We start from the raw sequence: 15,893 nt of genomic DNA, 5'->3' as shown, positions 1-15,893 counted from the left end.
GGACAGGTTATTTTGACTTCAACAGGTATCTTAATCAGAAATTTCTGTTAATTTTTGTTGTTTTATACCGTATAAAATTAGTAGTGATTAAGGATTTCAAGGCGATTGCCTAATGTGTTGGTTTAAATTCATGCTCCGGGTATCTATCGATATACAACCTTTGAATCCACCAAATCTCCAACATTTTATTCTAAACAATTAATTGATTTGATTGTCTGATTTTTGGTTATTTTAGGGCCTGGGATTGCTGGTTCTATTCTTAATCTTAAAGATGCTGAAACTGGGAAAGAAGAAAGGGTTTGGGTTCGGATTTGGGAAGTCGATTTTGTCTCAAACTATGGTGCATATTTGATCTTGACTCTGGTAAGTGGTTGGAGATAGATTTGCATCTTTGTTTTATTACCCGATAGAAATTTGGGAACATTTATTACTTTCTTCATTCAATTCCATTTTATGGGTCATTTGCAGCTTCAAGATTTAGATAATATCCACTCCAATATCAGTTTTGGAAACAACTAGCAAAATACTTACCAGATGCAAAATTGTTTATTCATTTGGTTTTTTTAGCTTCTGTGATTCTATGATAACTTGAATCTTGCTACCTTTGTATGCTTTTTGTTAATAACGAGTATATTCTTGTGAGTTTTTTTTAACAATTAGTAATATTACAATATTTTTTTGTATGTTCTCATGGTTGAAATTTATTACAGACCACATAAAAAATGTCATCCAATAGGCACTTTATATAAGAAAAGCACGCCAGTCGGTTGCTACCAATACTCTTAAAAAGATACCGCCTGATATTCGACTAAATGTTGAGACGATATTATGATTTTTTTGTAGGGATTCAACATTATCACGGTTGAAGGAGACAACTGAAGCTATTCCTACTCTAACATCATGTCGTAAGTTCTATTTTCTCTTTTTCAATTAATATGTTTATTTATTGCATTATTTTTTTGATCGATATAACATCCTACTTCTATTTCCCTTTCAGTAATGCCCATTGGTGATGTTGGATATGTTCCAATTGTTCAACAAATTTACCAACCTCCATGTCTTGCAACTTGCAATTTTCCAAGGATTACTTCATTCATGGAAAGGGTAAAAGTTGTCTTATATCTAAATTTCACTTTTCTGTTGTTTCTGCAACATCACTGAACTACTTATACCCTTGTCATGTTTCATTACTTCTACTTTAGGGATCAACCAACCATTTGTCGTGATCTTACACTTCTAAGATGAAACATAAATTAGTAACAAATAATGATTCAATAACTTTTCCTATAAATATACTTCAATTTTTTTTAACAAAAATTGTGATTTTTTATTTTTTTTAGTGCTTTTTCCTTTTTAACAAATGCAACCTATAATTCATGGCAGGTTAGTTAAACAAGTTGAAAATATTTTCTATTTTTTTAGATTTTGGTTATTTGAAAAAATTAAAATTTCGTTTTCCATGTTTACTTGATACAATTTGTGGTGTACATTTTTACAGATAAAGAATGTATTGGCTTTAGGGGTTGATGATATGCATGACACATGACACAACTGTAAACATGATCTTGAGTGGACTTTATATAATGAAATTGAGATTATTCAAGGTCACACTTTTATTAACTTCATATAATTATATCAAGTTCAATTCTTTGCATTCTTTTTCATTTCAATGTTTTGTTTTTTTAATGAAACAAAATATGCCCAAATACAAATCAACAAACATAAAGAATTATATTTATTCTAGAATAGAATGAACAGTTCCATTCCATCTCTTATTTTGTTGTTTTATCTCAAAAGAGTTTATGGTTTGCTTTCAGGACTTGTATGATGCTGACACTCTGAATGGTGCCAAAGTGATTGTAAGTACCATTATATGATAAAGAAGGAGCAAGAACGGCCATCATCTGTCCAAAGAAATACAACAATTGTTGCGGTTCTTATAGTGAATATTTTCTGGTAGTAACAGCACCATACCTGCTGTTTGGCTGAACTGAAGACAGGAGGCACAAGATGCATTGGAGATGTGTGAACTGAAGACAGGAGGCACAAGATGCGTTGGAGATGTGTGGGACACTTTACTGGCAAAAGGTAATTATGCTTTGATTAAGTCTTCGTCCAACTAATGGATGTTTTTTTTAATTCCATCGGGGCATAGAAATGAAAATGGAACTGTTCGTATATGGGAGGTTGAAACTGGTAGATGTATCAAGATTTGGGAATTAATTGTTTTCTTATGATCTTGAATATATTAAGTTTTGTAAAAATGTAACTTTGTGCAGTTTCTATGAGTATTTATTTAAAGTGTGGATACAAGGAAACAAAACTGCAGCTGTGAAGCCTTATAGGTGAGTTAGTAATTGTAATTCTAGCTAAAATTACAACTATAGTTGTATGTATATAAAACAAACTAATGAGTTACATGTGGGAGGCATCAATGAAACTTCCTGAATCAGGCAGAAGAGGTCTGTTATTTTTGTTGCTTTTTTAGTTGCTAATAATTTTGATATGTATTATTTGAACCAACTACAATTGTTAATCCCTGAATATAGCTTTCTTTTTTCTTTTCGTCCTTACAGCTTCCTTTTTGCATATTTGGCCCCTTCTCCAACAAAAAGGACTATTTTTGGGTCCAAAGTGGCAAAAATCAGCTATACTTAAGGACCAAAACATTTACAAGAACCTCAAAAATAAGGACCAAAATTGAAATACAACTTTTTATTACAAGGGTAAACATGTCATTTTCTAATCCAACTTTTTTCCTTTATGTAAATGTAATAATATATTTTGCCCTCCCTGAAACAAACCTCAACAAGATGAAGATTGGAAGCACGACTGAGGACAAAAGCAAACTCACAATTGTCTTGTCTGATGCTTTTCTCAAAAGCTTCTTTAATGCTCACAACCTGTTGAAGGAAATAGCAATGTACTATGTTAATCAATTTTTATAGCATGCTCACAACCTGTTCAAAGTGGAATTACTTTTAAAAAATCTTGATGTCTGGACCTTAAATAAAAAAATCGAGAAGAAACTAGCTACGAAGTGCCTTTAATTATATCAGTGATTATATTTTATTAATTTAAATAATATTTTACTTGTTTGATATTCTTTCTGATAGTTGCCAAATTCTCACAGGTGGGAAGCACCATCAGTTCAAAAGAGGTTATAAAAATGTGATTGATGAAGACATTCGTTTGGTGAGAACTTAATATATAATGATGTTTATCTATGTAAAATTTTTACATTAATTATTAGAGACAATAATGATCTTTATTCACAGAAAACTGTTGGCGAGGAGTTACATTTGGCCATTGAGACAAGTGGCCATGGAGCACTCCAGGAGAATCATTGGCTTGATGATGGTGCATATCTCATGGTATGTATAATGTATCCATTATTATAGTAATATATGTATATGTGTGAAGATGTGTATATTCATAGTGCTGCTTGACTTTCTTGACTTTATTTGTAGGTGAAGCTATTGAACAAACTTGCATCAGCTAGAGCTTCAGATCAAACTGGTGGAAGCAAAGTTTTGACCGAGGATTTGTTTTTTACATGATATCTGAAACAAGGTGTCCCGTAATAGCAATGTAGTAATAGGTTATATAGTTAGGTAAAACGTCTTAATAACAATGTACAATTAGATCCCCTTAATACCAATGTATTACAATTTTTTGACATGATGTTATTGGATGAAATTGATTGTTTTTGGTATATATTTGTTTCCATATTCTTGTATTATGCGTAAATGAGTATCGTAAAGACGCTTCGTAAATGTATATCGTAAATGGTTGCAGAAGTTTATGACACACACATGCATGTCATCTTCATTTATGACAGGGGCTTTAATGATACGCAATGCGTGTCCTAAACGTGTGTCGTAAGGTTACGACACGCAAATGCGTGTCATCTTCCTTTATGACAGGGGATTCTTTGATACACATTGCGCGTCGTAAATGCGCGTCATAAATGCACGTCGTAAATGCACATCTTCTATAGACGACGCGCAAAAGCGTGTCGTCTCTCGTTATGACAGGGCCTTCCTTAACACGCATTTGCGCGTCGTCTGAGCGTTTTACGACACACATTGCGCGTCGTAAAAGGCTGTTTTTCTAGTAGTGTATTCAAGAGTTAGTTCAGTTTCTTATCAAGATAAACACCTCACACAATTGGTCCTAGTTGGTCTTTGTCTTATCCAAGACATCACAACTTACCAATTTCAAATGTACAAGAGTAAGAAAAACATTTTTCTACTCCACATTTGATGAGTGTGTTAAAACTTCTTAAGATGTGTCACCCAAGTCACAATCTTAGAGTATGACTCTAAGACTGGATTTTGGAACGAAGTATGATTCACCTTTTGATTTAACCATTTCAACAATTGCTGATTCCTCTTCTTAGCCATACTAGTGTACTAAGGTGTCCTTAGAAGATCAATTGTGACACAGTTTCATAATCACTAAGTAAATCATAAAAACACGATACTTAAGTACTCTCCCATCTTTTTAAATTGGAGAAACTTTTATCTTTCTGCCTAATTGATTTTTCTTATTCGTTCTGCTATTCTTTGAAACTTTTCCAATGATTCAGAATCATACTTAATCTTTTAAGCATAACCATATTTACTAAACTTTTAGCAAATCATGACGAATAGTCTTATCATTCTTTGTGGTGGATCTGACCAGTGCACAACATTGTGTACTAGATCCATTAGTCCTTCACTTGACTCTCATGCTTGTGAGAACAAGGAAATAGTCTTAATTTTTCCAAAGTACCAGGATTTCCATACATCACATGACTCAAATCATATGATTCCAAGCTTCTGTCCAATTGAAACTTGGGCGATGAGAATCTTTCCTTACTTAGAAAATTATGACACTACCACAAATAACATAACTAAGAATCACATCCACTATAATTGCTTATAATAGAAACATACAAAAATCAATTTTCACAAATAACATTGCAAGGAGATATAAATAAGACAAAATCAAAATTTATTTTATTTATAAAAGGTGCGGAAAAACTTGTCCTTAGAATGCAAATCCAAATGAAAACTATGCTATTACATATTCCTAAGAAATCTATCCTAACTCTAAAGTAGTAGCTTAAAAATCCGATCTTCGAACCATGCGATCGAAATCCATTTCTTCGTGATCAGACTCATCTCACTTCTTCCTTTAAGTTTCCTTTCCTTTCTTTGATCCTACAAAACATCGAAATGCAATCTTACCTGAAGCAGAGTCATACATCTTGACTCTCACATCCTCATGATCTTTCAGGTAAATATGGAAGCTTCGCATCCAATGCCCCTTCTCTTGGCAGTAGAAACAAATGGACTCTTTTGGAACAACACACGGGACAATCTCAGATTCAGCCTTTCTCTTTACCATCCGGTCAAACGGTTTGACCTTGGCTGATCCCTTTCCATTGGGAAGAGAAGAATGTCCATGGAAGTTTGGGAGGTTGATCTACCAGACAAATTTGCTTGACCAGTGCGACAAATCATTGCTGATTCAGCAGCAATAAGCAAATAAGTCAAATCAATGAGGGTCACGTCGTGGTCCATCATATAGTACTCTCTAATGAACTCACTATATGAGTCAGGAAGTGATTGAAGAACCAAGTCAATAGCCAGCTTCCCAGATACTTCGACACCCAACATTCCCAACTTATCAATATGCAACTTTATATCCAAGACATGAGCACATACATACTTTCCATCTTCGTGTTTTTTGCCAATAGGGCTTGAGTGATCTTGAACTTTTCAAGCCTTCGAACATGTGGGTCAGGGAGAATAATAGGAGGAGGTGGAGGAAGTGAAGCATGATTTTGCCTTTCCACAATCCAATCGTGGAACATCATCTTCATGTGGAAAACTTTTTCCAAAGGATTTGGGAAGACCATAGTTGTTAGATTTTGACATCTACAAAACGGGAGAAAAAATCAATTTAGTTGATAAGAATCCTTGATATAGCACCCAAATGAAATATCAAGGCTAGGATCCAACAAAATATTCTACAGCTCGGAAGAGGGATGCCGTAATCCAACTGCAGAATATTTGAAGGTAGGTAAATGACGATTTACCAATTTCCACCATGAAAAATGAAAATAAAAAATAGGTTTTAAATGAATTGAAACTCCTAGATCTTTTGAGATTCATTGAACTTTTCAATGGCATGTTTAATCTCGATTATGCCCTTCAAGTTTGTGACTGGGATGCCGAGGATCACAAACAAGGTGTGGATAAGCATGAAAATTAGCTTGGTACTCTCGAAGATGTCCATCACCTAATCAATGTGCCGGTTAACCACACACGCTCCATTGATCTATGATAATCCACGAGCTACCCATTTCCATCCTTCATTGGTTCAATATTAGTGTATCGGTTAACCACACATGCTCCACTAACGACCAACAAGGTGCAATGTGCAATTTCATGGATTAGCACCAACTCCACATTATTCCTAAAGTAACTAAGATTTGAGAATTTGTAAAAGTGTTCAGTTACTTCGTATTTCATTATACTTATAATGGATGGTTGTGTCCTATCCTACCCGTTCGGCTAACGACCATCCACTAGTCAAGAGTGCGGTGGGTAAGAGTGGATACCCATTCAATCGCCATTTTATAGGCAATTTCCTTAAACACCCCTTATAGACCAGCTTCGTGAATGAGGCCTACTAACGGTAAGACTGCCATTTTACTTATACATATATAATATTAAACTTTTAATTATATATAGTATAAGGATGCATTTTACACTTTTAAAATACTATGTGGTTCAATCTATTAATAAATTAGACTTTTAATTTGATTAACTTAAACCATATAATTATGGATTTATTAATTATCTCTTTTAATTAAACACTTAATTAACTTAATAAAACCATAAGGGTGTAATTTGAACTTTTCAAAATACTAGGGTTTTAGAATTTAATATTTCAAAATTAATACATTTTGAATTAAATTTTAAATTCCAAAACTTGATGACAAGTTTTGAAACATTTCAAAAGATTAAGGTTTAACTATTTAAATTTCAAAAACTCAAACTATTAAGTTCAAATTTAAACTATAAAACTTAAGGGGTGTAATTAGAAACTTTTCTAAATAACTAGGTCAAATATTTGACTCATAATAATCCTATATTATCCATATTTAACCAAATCCACTAATTTTGATAAGGATAACCATACCAAACTTAAAAAAATCGAATTTAGGCAAGAAAAACGAGTTTTGGAAGTAATCCTTAACAAAATTTGGTAAGAAAATCGAAATTCCCGGCACCAGACCCTTGGACTCGTCGAGTCCACTATGGAACTCATCGAGTAGGACCTACTCGTCGAGTCCATACATGGACCCGACGAGTCAGCCAGTCAGAAGGCAAAAAAATCGATTTTCTTGAACTTTGGCAATTCACTTTTGCATCTATTCACTAGAAAAACGACCTAGGCTCTGATACCACTGATGAGTTATGAGCATAACATCATTCCTATGGTGTTCATGCAACCCTAATTGCTTTGATCTAGGTTTTCTACTATGAACATAACAACATTGAATACCAAAGCAATGATCCTAAGAACTAGCATACAACAATCAAATTGACATATAAACTAGGGTTTAGATCTTACCTTTCTTGTTATGTAGTAATAACAAGTTCTCCTTGAATATCCTTGACCTTTGAAAGCTTAGTGCCTCAAATTTTGTACCTCTAATGGAGTCACAAACACCACTAGCAACAAGAGGACTTAGGAGAGGGAGGAGGAGGCACCAAAAACGTCTAGGGTTCTCTTAGAAGTGTTAGCCACGTTTTTGGGAGCCTTATGGGGTCCTTATATAGTTGAGGCTTCTAGGGTTTTCAACTTGGAAACCCTAATCCAATTGCTTAGTCCTTAAGCAGCCCAAAGATCCTTCCAGAAGGCCCTTTGGACGATTTCTATATGGACTCCCATATAAAATTCGTCCATTGCTTCCTTATGGATCATAAGCCCAACTTTGTAACTATCTTATAATTACAGTATCAGTCCCCTTTATTTAATTAATCTCTTTTGAACACACAAAATTAATTATAAATTAATTCTTGACAAATATTAATTAAACAATATGATTTCTCTTTTAATATATTATTCTTATAATATATTAATAAATCATAATTAATCATCTTTCTCCTCAATTAATCCTATCAGTTGCTATGGTGAAGGCAACCCAAAAGGACCATGCTCATAACCGGGTCAAGTACATACCAAAATAGTTATGGGGGCTTAGACACCTAATCCAACAAAAACACATTGTCTTAAAACATAAAACCATCCTTTTCCACAGTCATGGAAACATGAAGTAAAAAGAAATGGTATTAATCCAAAATAGAAGTCACATGCTTAATTAAGTTCATAAACTATAAAGTAAATGATACCCTGCATTGGGATCCTAGAGTCTTATACCGATTTTACCCCTAAATCGATCATGTTGTAATCATGATTATTGTTTGATGGTAGGATCGTCAAGATAGGTCATTTTGACAACAATGATATAAACCATCAATAATAGTTTTGAGATCTAAATGTTTTAGTCAAATTATATTTTCTATTGGCCAATTATCTCAGACTCACAATTTGTGGGAATTTATTCAACCAAAATTAGACAAAACATTATAGTTGATATAATGCAAGAGTACAAATGTATAATTATCAAATCATTAGTTTTTACCAAACACACAATTATAAAAATAATAAAAAGCACGATAATTGCTTCATCAGTTTTGTTGATAAACGTTACTGGTAATTTCAGTTTCATATCAACAACTTTTTTCTTCTTGGTAGGAGATTTAAGGACAATGTTGAGTTAACTCCGTGCTACTTCGGTTCATTTTATGATAGAATCATAGAATGGTGAGCAAACAATGGAGAACCACCCAAACAGATTCAAACATGAGCGCAGTGCAAGGAATTGTATTGGAATTATGACCTTAGAAAATCAATAGAAGGAATGTTATATCCGAATTTGTTGTAGAACCAAGTACCCATAATTGGAAATTACAAATGTACAAGTCTCTTCCACATTCATTTCTTAAACTCCGTATTCTGTAACAAAAACCATCTCCACCAGGACACTGCCCTCATTCTATGAGCCCCCCTCCCCTACCCCGCTGAACTCTCTTGGCTTTTATCCCTTTATCTAAAGGTATATATGTATATAAAATTCCCTCTAGAATATTATACCAACTTTTTCTAAGTAATTATATTAATATAAAAAGTTGGTGAGAGGGCAACCACATCCACGAACCCATCGTGTATATGTTTGTTTGTTAATAAAAGAGGAAACTGTAGGTGCATACATAACTATTTACGTGATTCCCATTATTACAAAACAGTATCATTTTGTTGTTTTTTAAACACAACGTGAGATTCATGTTTCTGCTACATGCATGATGCGGGCGGAGCTTCAACATATTATTTGGGGGCCGAAAATATAATAAGTATAAAAATCGGAGAATGGGGGCCACAGTCAAAAATTTATATTTTTTTGTCTAATATGTATTAAATGAAAGTACAGGGCTATTTGTAACAAAAAAAAATGAGGGGGCCAGGCCCTAATAAAGCTCCGCCCATGCATGATGCATGTGTAACATCTTAATGACAGAAGTTTATGTTGGATATAGGTTAAAGTCGTAATTATGTCAGAGAGTCAGACGGGTAATGGAGCTCACACTGTTCAGTCCCATGGCAAAGAACTCGCAAGAGAGCATATGCATGATTGGTTGGTCCTTTTGCTCTTAGTATCACTCGAATTGTTCCTAAACCTTATCGAACCTTTCCATCGTTATGTCGGGGAAGAAATGATGACCGATATGAAATATCCATTTTACCAAAAGGATACCATTCCTATGTATGCAGTTCCGGTATGTTTTAGTTTGTTATTTTAACGAAAGAGAATGTCGTTTACTTGAATGTAATTTTGTGTATACAAAAATAACAATGAGCTTGATGCTGTTTCGATTTATAGTTATATGTAGGAGTATTACCATGTATGGTATTCCTCATGTATTACATGCGTAGAAGAGATGTCTATGATCTACACCATGCTGTCCTTGGTGAGTCTTTTACCTTTCTTTGTCTTTTCAATTAATATGATCCAAAATGGACCCATCGATATATTAAATATGTCTATAAATTTTTATAATAAAGATAATGAACTATGGTTTAATAAAAAGAATTTACCAGGTAATTGTAAGTATGTTAATACATTTTGGTGACCTATTTTCTTAATTTTTAGCTACAACATTAAAATTCACCAATTATTTTGACATGTTTGAGATAGAATATGATCCAAATCGACCCAAAAATTGTCACATTTGTTAGATCCTGTTAGTAAAAAAAGTAATAACATGATATCTGCTTGTGGAAGTTTAGGTCTTTTCTACTCAGTTCTGATAACCGCAGTCATCACTGACTCGATAAAAGATGCCACGGGTAGACCACGACCAAATTTCTTCTATAGGTGTTTTCCTGATGGTAGAGCGGTATGAAAGTTGCACTTTCTTTTTTATTATATTTTTTTACGAACACATTAATGCTCGATCATTTACAACGAAATAACGAGTATAACATTAAAATTCTGATTCATGCATGACATGTGTAGGAGTTCGGCGAGGATGGAGATGTTAAATGCCATGGAGATAAAATGATAATTAAGGAAGGGTATAAGAGCTTTCCTAGCGGGCACACTTCATGTATAAATAATCTTGACTTGTTATTTTTTTCTTTGAGCTTGATATAGATTTTATGAAATAAAGAACATATATAGCTAATAAAAAAGAATGCAGGGTCCTTTGCGGGTCTTGGCTTCCTTTCTTGGTATTTATGTGGAAAACTTAGAGCCTTTGATAACAAAGGTCATGCTGCAAACCTCTGTATCGTTGTGTCTCCATATCTTTTCGCTGCACTTGTTGGAGTGAGTCGTGTGGATGACTATTGGCATCACTGGACAGACGTTTTTACCGGAGCAATCATAGGTAATTTGCACATTGTTGTTGGCTTTATACTTTTATTTATGAAGAGAATCCTGGATTTGAATTGTTTTTTGTGGAACTCCAAGAAATATTAGGGTTTAAAAAAAGAATCTACTTCTAACAAATATATAAATATTCAAATGCAAGAAACCACCTTATATGTTTTTTTTATTTTATTTTATTTATTTATTTTTTATTTTTTGTATAGTGGTTTTCCTTTATAAATTGCTGAACTGAATTTGGATATAATTTAATTCGGTAAGTTGTATAACTTAATGCATAAATAAGGATTTAATTGAGAAATTATGTTTCCCCATTTATAAGTCATTATTTTTATAAATTTGTTCTTATTTCTTATTTCTTTTTAAAAAATATGTTCATATAGAATATCTTTAAACATTAGTTATTCAAACAAAGTTAAAAGTAATAAAAAAGGATTTAAAATGTTTATTATTGCATGTTATAGTGTTTCTTTTATGTAATTTCTCAAGGAAAGTGAGTATTTGCCATGAAAAGTTGGTATAATTAATTATTTGAAAAATCAACCACCTTAAAAGTATTATGTTACAACATATTCTCAAAATAACTTAAAAAGATTGGTTATCCAAACAACACAAATTAAAAGGATTTAAAATGATTTTTATTTCACGTTATTGCAAGGGCGAAGTTAAATACATGGTATAGGTGAGTCCTATTATCTATCTTATTTTTTAAAGCTTATGGTGAATTAGGAATAAATTTAGGAACTATCTTTCAAAACACATAGGACCTATCTTTATAGTGTTGGATCAAAGTGTGTGATCAATTTTTTGGATTAACCATTTTTATAAGTTGAGCTATACCTATCCCATATCGACAGTGAAGTAAAACCTATGTGATTTTTGTTACTTATAAAAAATGATTATGAGAAATTTATTATGGATTGTTAAGTAATTAAGTTTTCCACCTTCAACTCCAACTGTTACGTGAAGTTATTGAGTAAAAGTTAATGATTAAAATCCTAGACTTGGTTTATTTTAAGTTTAAACCGGTTTTAGTAATTTAAATATTATTTTTGCATGTTGAACGTCTTTATTGGTTTAATGTTGCTTTGGTTGAAAGAAAGATTGGTTTTTTAGGTTAAATCGGTCTAAATTTGATTGAGTTTGAAAGATTTTCGATTTTCTTGATCAAGTATAGGCAAAACTCGCATGAGTAGAGGGTTGAGTCTAACTAACTCATTGAGTACTCGATCAAGTTGTCAGACTTTCACAACACTACATACAACCCGACCTACTGTTAGTATTTTTTTTACCTTTTCATTTTTATGAGTTTCATTAAAATAGGAAACCACGTGGTTATATGTCCTAGAACTGCCACTAATACTGTTCAATTTTGTGATTAAAAAAGATTTAAAATGTTTCTTATTGCATATTATAATGTTCTTTTTGTGCTTTCACAAGGAAAAACGATTTACCATGAAAAGTTGGTATAATTATTTAAAAAATAAACCACCCTAAAAAATAGTATGTAACATATTCCAATTAGTCCTATCTTTTTATATATACAGGAACGATCGTTGCTGCATTTTGCTACTTACAGTTCTTCCCATTCCCGAATCACGAAAATGGTACTTTGTGTGACCTCCTTTTTGTCAATTGTTTATTTTCATCGTCTAAATGTATGCAAAATGACCATTTTAACTTTAAACACACACACACACATACACACACACACACACACACACATATATATATATATATATATATATATATATATATATATATATATATATATATATATATATATATATATATATATATATATATATATATATATATATATATATATATATATAGGTTGGGCGCCACATGCATTTTTCGCGATGATGGAAAGGGAACGCTCCAGAGAGGCTGCAAATGCACACCATGATTTGGAAGCCTAGAAAGGGAGAAGAGACATTGAGCTACATTTTATGGAGATTGTCGTATATACACAAAAAATAGCTTAGTTTGCATCTGCACATGGAATATAGACGGGTGATAGTGTTTTAGAGATATATCATGCGAAATATTGCTTGCTTGAGCTTCTGAACTTAGTGTTGGGATATTGTTTGATGTATTACTAGAATAACCCGTTTCCCTGAATATATTTTGGGATTTTCCAAAAACAAAATTAATAATGTTTAAGGAAGATTTCATCTTATAGACACACATGATCATCATATGAATGTGTATTTGGGATAACTTGTCCGTAAGCATTATTTTAAACATGCTCAAGTACCATCTACCTTATGCACAATACCATCTACCTTATGCATAATACCCTTTACAAATGTCTTTCACAAGTCTTTATAATGAAAAAATTGAGTCAAACTAACCTATAACATACATGAAATTGTATAATAACACTCAATTCCGTGATTACGTCTTGTGATAAAAAAAGATGGACATTTCCAAATTAATAATTGTAATTATTTACGTCATCCACAATAAAGTGAACTCATTAGATTTTAATTGGTTGTTACACTATCATTCTACACTCTATACAACTCTTTCAAATTTTTTCTATAATACATTGGATTCTATAAAATTCAATGAAACATATTTATAAAATCTAATATATGAGATATTCAATAGTTAAAAGGTTCCCTTTTCCCATTGAAAAGTTCAATAGTCATAGAATGCCAACATGATAGCTCATGATGGTAGAGTTTGATACATCGAATTTCAATTAGGCATGTTATATCATTCAACTCTATTATTGAAACATGCATTGTGGATACTTTAAATTGGCATACTTAGATGAAAATTTTCAATCATATATCTACTTATTTTAAATGATTTCAAATTGTCCTAACTATTTCGATTTATAGTCCAACTCAACCTATACAATCATTTTATTATTACATATAAGTCAAATTAATATAAACTTTAGCTTTTTCTTTACATTGCACATATATAAAGGATAATTATGTATCTTTATTACTTACTATACATATGAAAAACACCACAAATTCGAATGTGATTTTTATTAGTTTAATTAGTTAACATGATATCAAGAGCCTAAAATATAAACAAACCCTAGAATATTTTTTTTCTCGGCATCTGAATAGTCTCGGTCAGCCCTGCCACAAGCCACAACTACCTCTCGACGATCACTTCTATATTTATATATCGGCGGCCACTACAGCTCCCCCACCCATATGTGATTATGTCGCCTCTTGATCGTTGATCTATCTCATATCCGTTTCTTTTCTAGTTATCTACAAGTATTGATGCCCTATCATCCCTTTTCTTCCCTTTAACAACAATCTACCAGTGTCGTCGTCGCCCTACATCACCTTCTTCTTTTTCATTTATTTTTTTCTAGAAACCACAATTGAGCCTTCTTGCTACTGTATACCTCTGATGTCAGTTGCATCTCTGTTGGATTAGGTGTCTAAGCCCATAACTATAATTGGTATATACTTGAATCGATAGTAGCACAATCCTTTTGGGTTGCCCTCAAAGCTAGCAATTGGACATAATTATATTGGAGAGAGAGATAATTTATTATTTGATTAATAAATTAGAAAATATAAATTGTTAATATATTATGAGAATAATATATTAATTAGAAATTATAATATTTAATTAATAGTTAGTCAGAAATTAATTGGAATTAATTGAATTAATTAAAAGTGCAGGGGCTATTTGATAATTTATTGATAGTTGAGGAAAGAGGCTCTAGAAACTCCTTGAATGGGTTGGACAAAAACTTTTAGGAAGGGACTAGAATTTTCTTCCAATGATTCCTAGATGGGAGGCTCATAAGTTGCTTGGTCACCAAGCAAAGGGATTAGGGTTTCCACCCTTAAACCCTAGCTTTGACCATAAGCTACCTCACTTATATAAAGGGAATTAAACCCTCAGAATTTCGTGTCCAACTCCTTGGGAAGATTTCTGGCCGAAATTCTCTTCTCCTCTCTCCATAATCCTAAGTTGCTTGCCTTGGGTGTGAACCATTAGAGGCGCGAAACTTGTGGCGCTTGCTACCACAGGTTTGAAAGAAAAAATCAAGGTTGTTTACAATAACAATCTTAAAGGTTGGTTTTCTTGTCTTATGAATTAGTTTGTTCATATAAAATTTTTGTATTTATCCATTAATAGTATGTTGATATATGTAAAAGACATAGATCCAATTAGGTAGCATGTGTCCTAATCAGTAGAATTGTTTGATTGTTTTCCGCTTAAGGCATTGTAGTCGTAACCCCAAAAACCCAACAGTAGTATCAGTGCCTAGGGTTCTCTTTCATATATTTTCACATTGGTGAATCGATTTTAGAAATCAAAGAAACATGTTTTTGCAATTGTCGCAGCTCACGTCGTGAGCATGCTTGCTCATGTCGTGAGCACAGGCCTGATCCGGGATTTTGTGTTTTTTCTGCCTAATCTGCTTTTATTTGATGATTTCTTGCTATAATTATCCCCCAAATCCAATTTTGGTGTATCTTTGATGATAATATAAAATCCTAGAAGTTAGGAGATAATTATTTGACTTGATTAATTGTTTTGTGATTAATATGATTGATTTTTTAACTGTATAAATAATAAATCTAGATATTAATTGAACTTAATAACTAATGTCAAATAATATTTGGTATTTTTTGAAAAGTTTAAAAATATATCCTTATGGATCTTATTATTAGTTTAGTTAAATGATTAATTAAAAGATAATTAATAAATCCATAAAAAAGTTTAAATTTAATTAAATTAAAAGTTTAATTTATTAAAAGATTAAACCCTTGCAATTTTAAAATGTTTTATGAGAGAACCCCTCTCTAAAATTACATCATATTACTCCAAAACATGCTACATGCATATTTATAAACAATATTTTACATTGATAGTTTAATTACAAAAG

At 32.3% G+C, this 15,893-nt stretch overlaps 1 protein-coding gene across 2 annotated transcripts; it reads left to right on the top strand.

The window, feature by feature from the left end:
• Positions 1–9,052: 9,052 nt before the first annotated feature.
• LOC145137812 (putative lipid phosphate phosphatase 3, chloroplastic) lies at positions 9,053–13,209 on the top strand. Of its 2 annotated transcripts, XM_079071949.1 has the most exons (9): positions 9,053–9,181; positions 9,660–9,899; positions 10,004–10,091; positions 10,411–10,520; positions 10,640–10,730; positions 10,824–11,012; positions 12,189–12,286; positions 12,559–12,618; positions 12,848–13,209. In XM_079071949.1, the coding sequence occupies exons 2-9, from the start codon at positions 9,675–9,677 to the stop codon at positions 12,875–12,877; spliced, it is 891 nt and encodes a 296-aa protein (XP_078928075.1). In that variant the 5' UTR covers positions 9,053–9,181; positions 9,660–9,674; the 3' UTR covers positions 12,878–13,209. The 2 variants fall into 2 exon arrangements, with proteins under 2 accessions (XP_078928075.1, XP_078928076.1); XM_079071950.1 differs by lacking the exon at positions 12,189–12,286 and having other exon boundaries at positions 12,848–13,199.
• Positions 13,210–15,893: the final 2,684 nt, after the last annotated feature.

Source organism: Lactuca virosa, chromosome 9 (genome assembly GCF_052849685.1).
Source record: "Lactuca virosa cultivar CGN04683 chromosome 9, Lactuca_virosa_CGN04683_v6, whole genome shotgun sequence".
NCBI lineage: Eukaryota > Viridiplantae > Streptophyta > Magnoliopsida > Asterales > Asteraceae > Lactuca > Lactuca virosa.
Note: the sequence above shows the minus strand (reverse complement) of the source record. Positions and strands in the feature narration are given on the sequence as shown.

Bases quoted from the DNA above. Each gene is read 5' to 3' on its own strand.
- LOC145137812 (XM_079071949.1), top strand. From the start codon at position 9,675: ATGTCAGAGAGTCAGACGGGTAATGGAGCTCACACTGTTCAGTCCCAT. The intron at 12,287-12,558 runs GTTAGTATTTTT...TTATATATACAG, and splicing joins TACATACAACCCGACCTACT to GAACGATCGTTGCTGCATTT. The intron at 12,619-12,847 runs GTACTTTGTGTG...ATATATATATAG, and splicing joins ATTCCCGAATCACGAAAATG to GTTGGGCGCCACATGCATTT.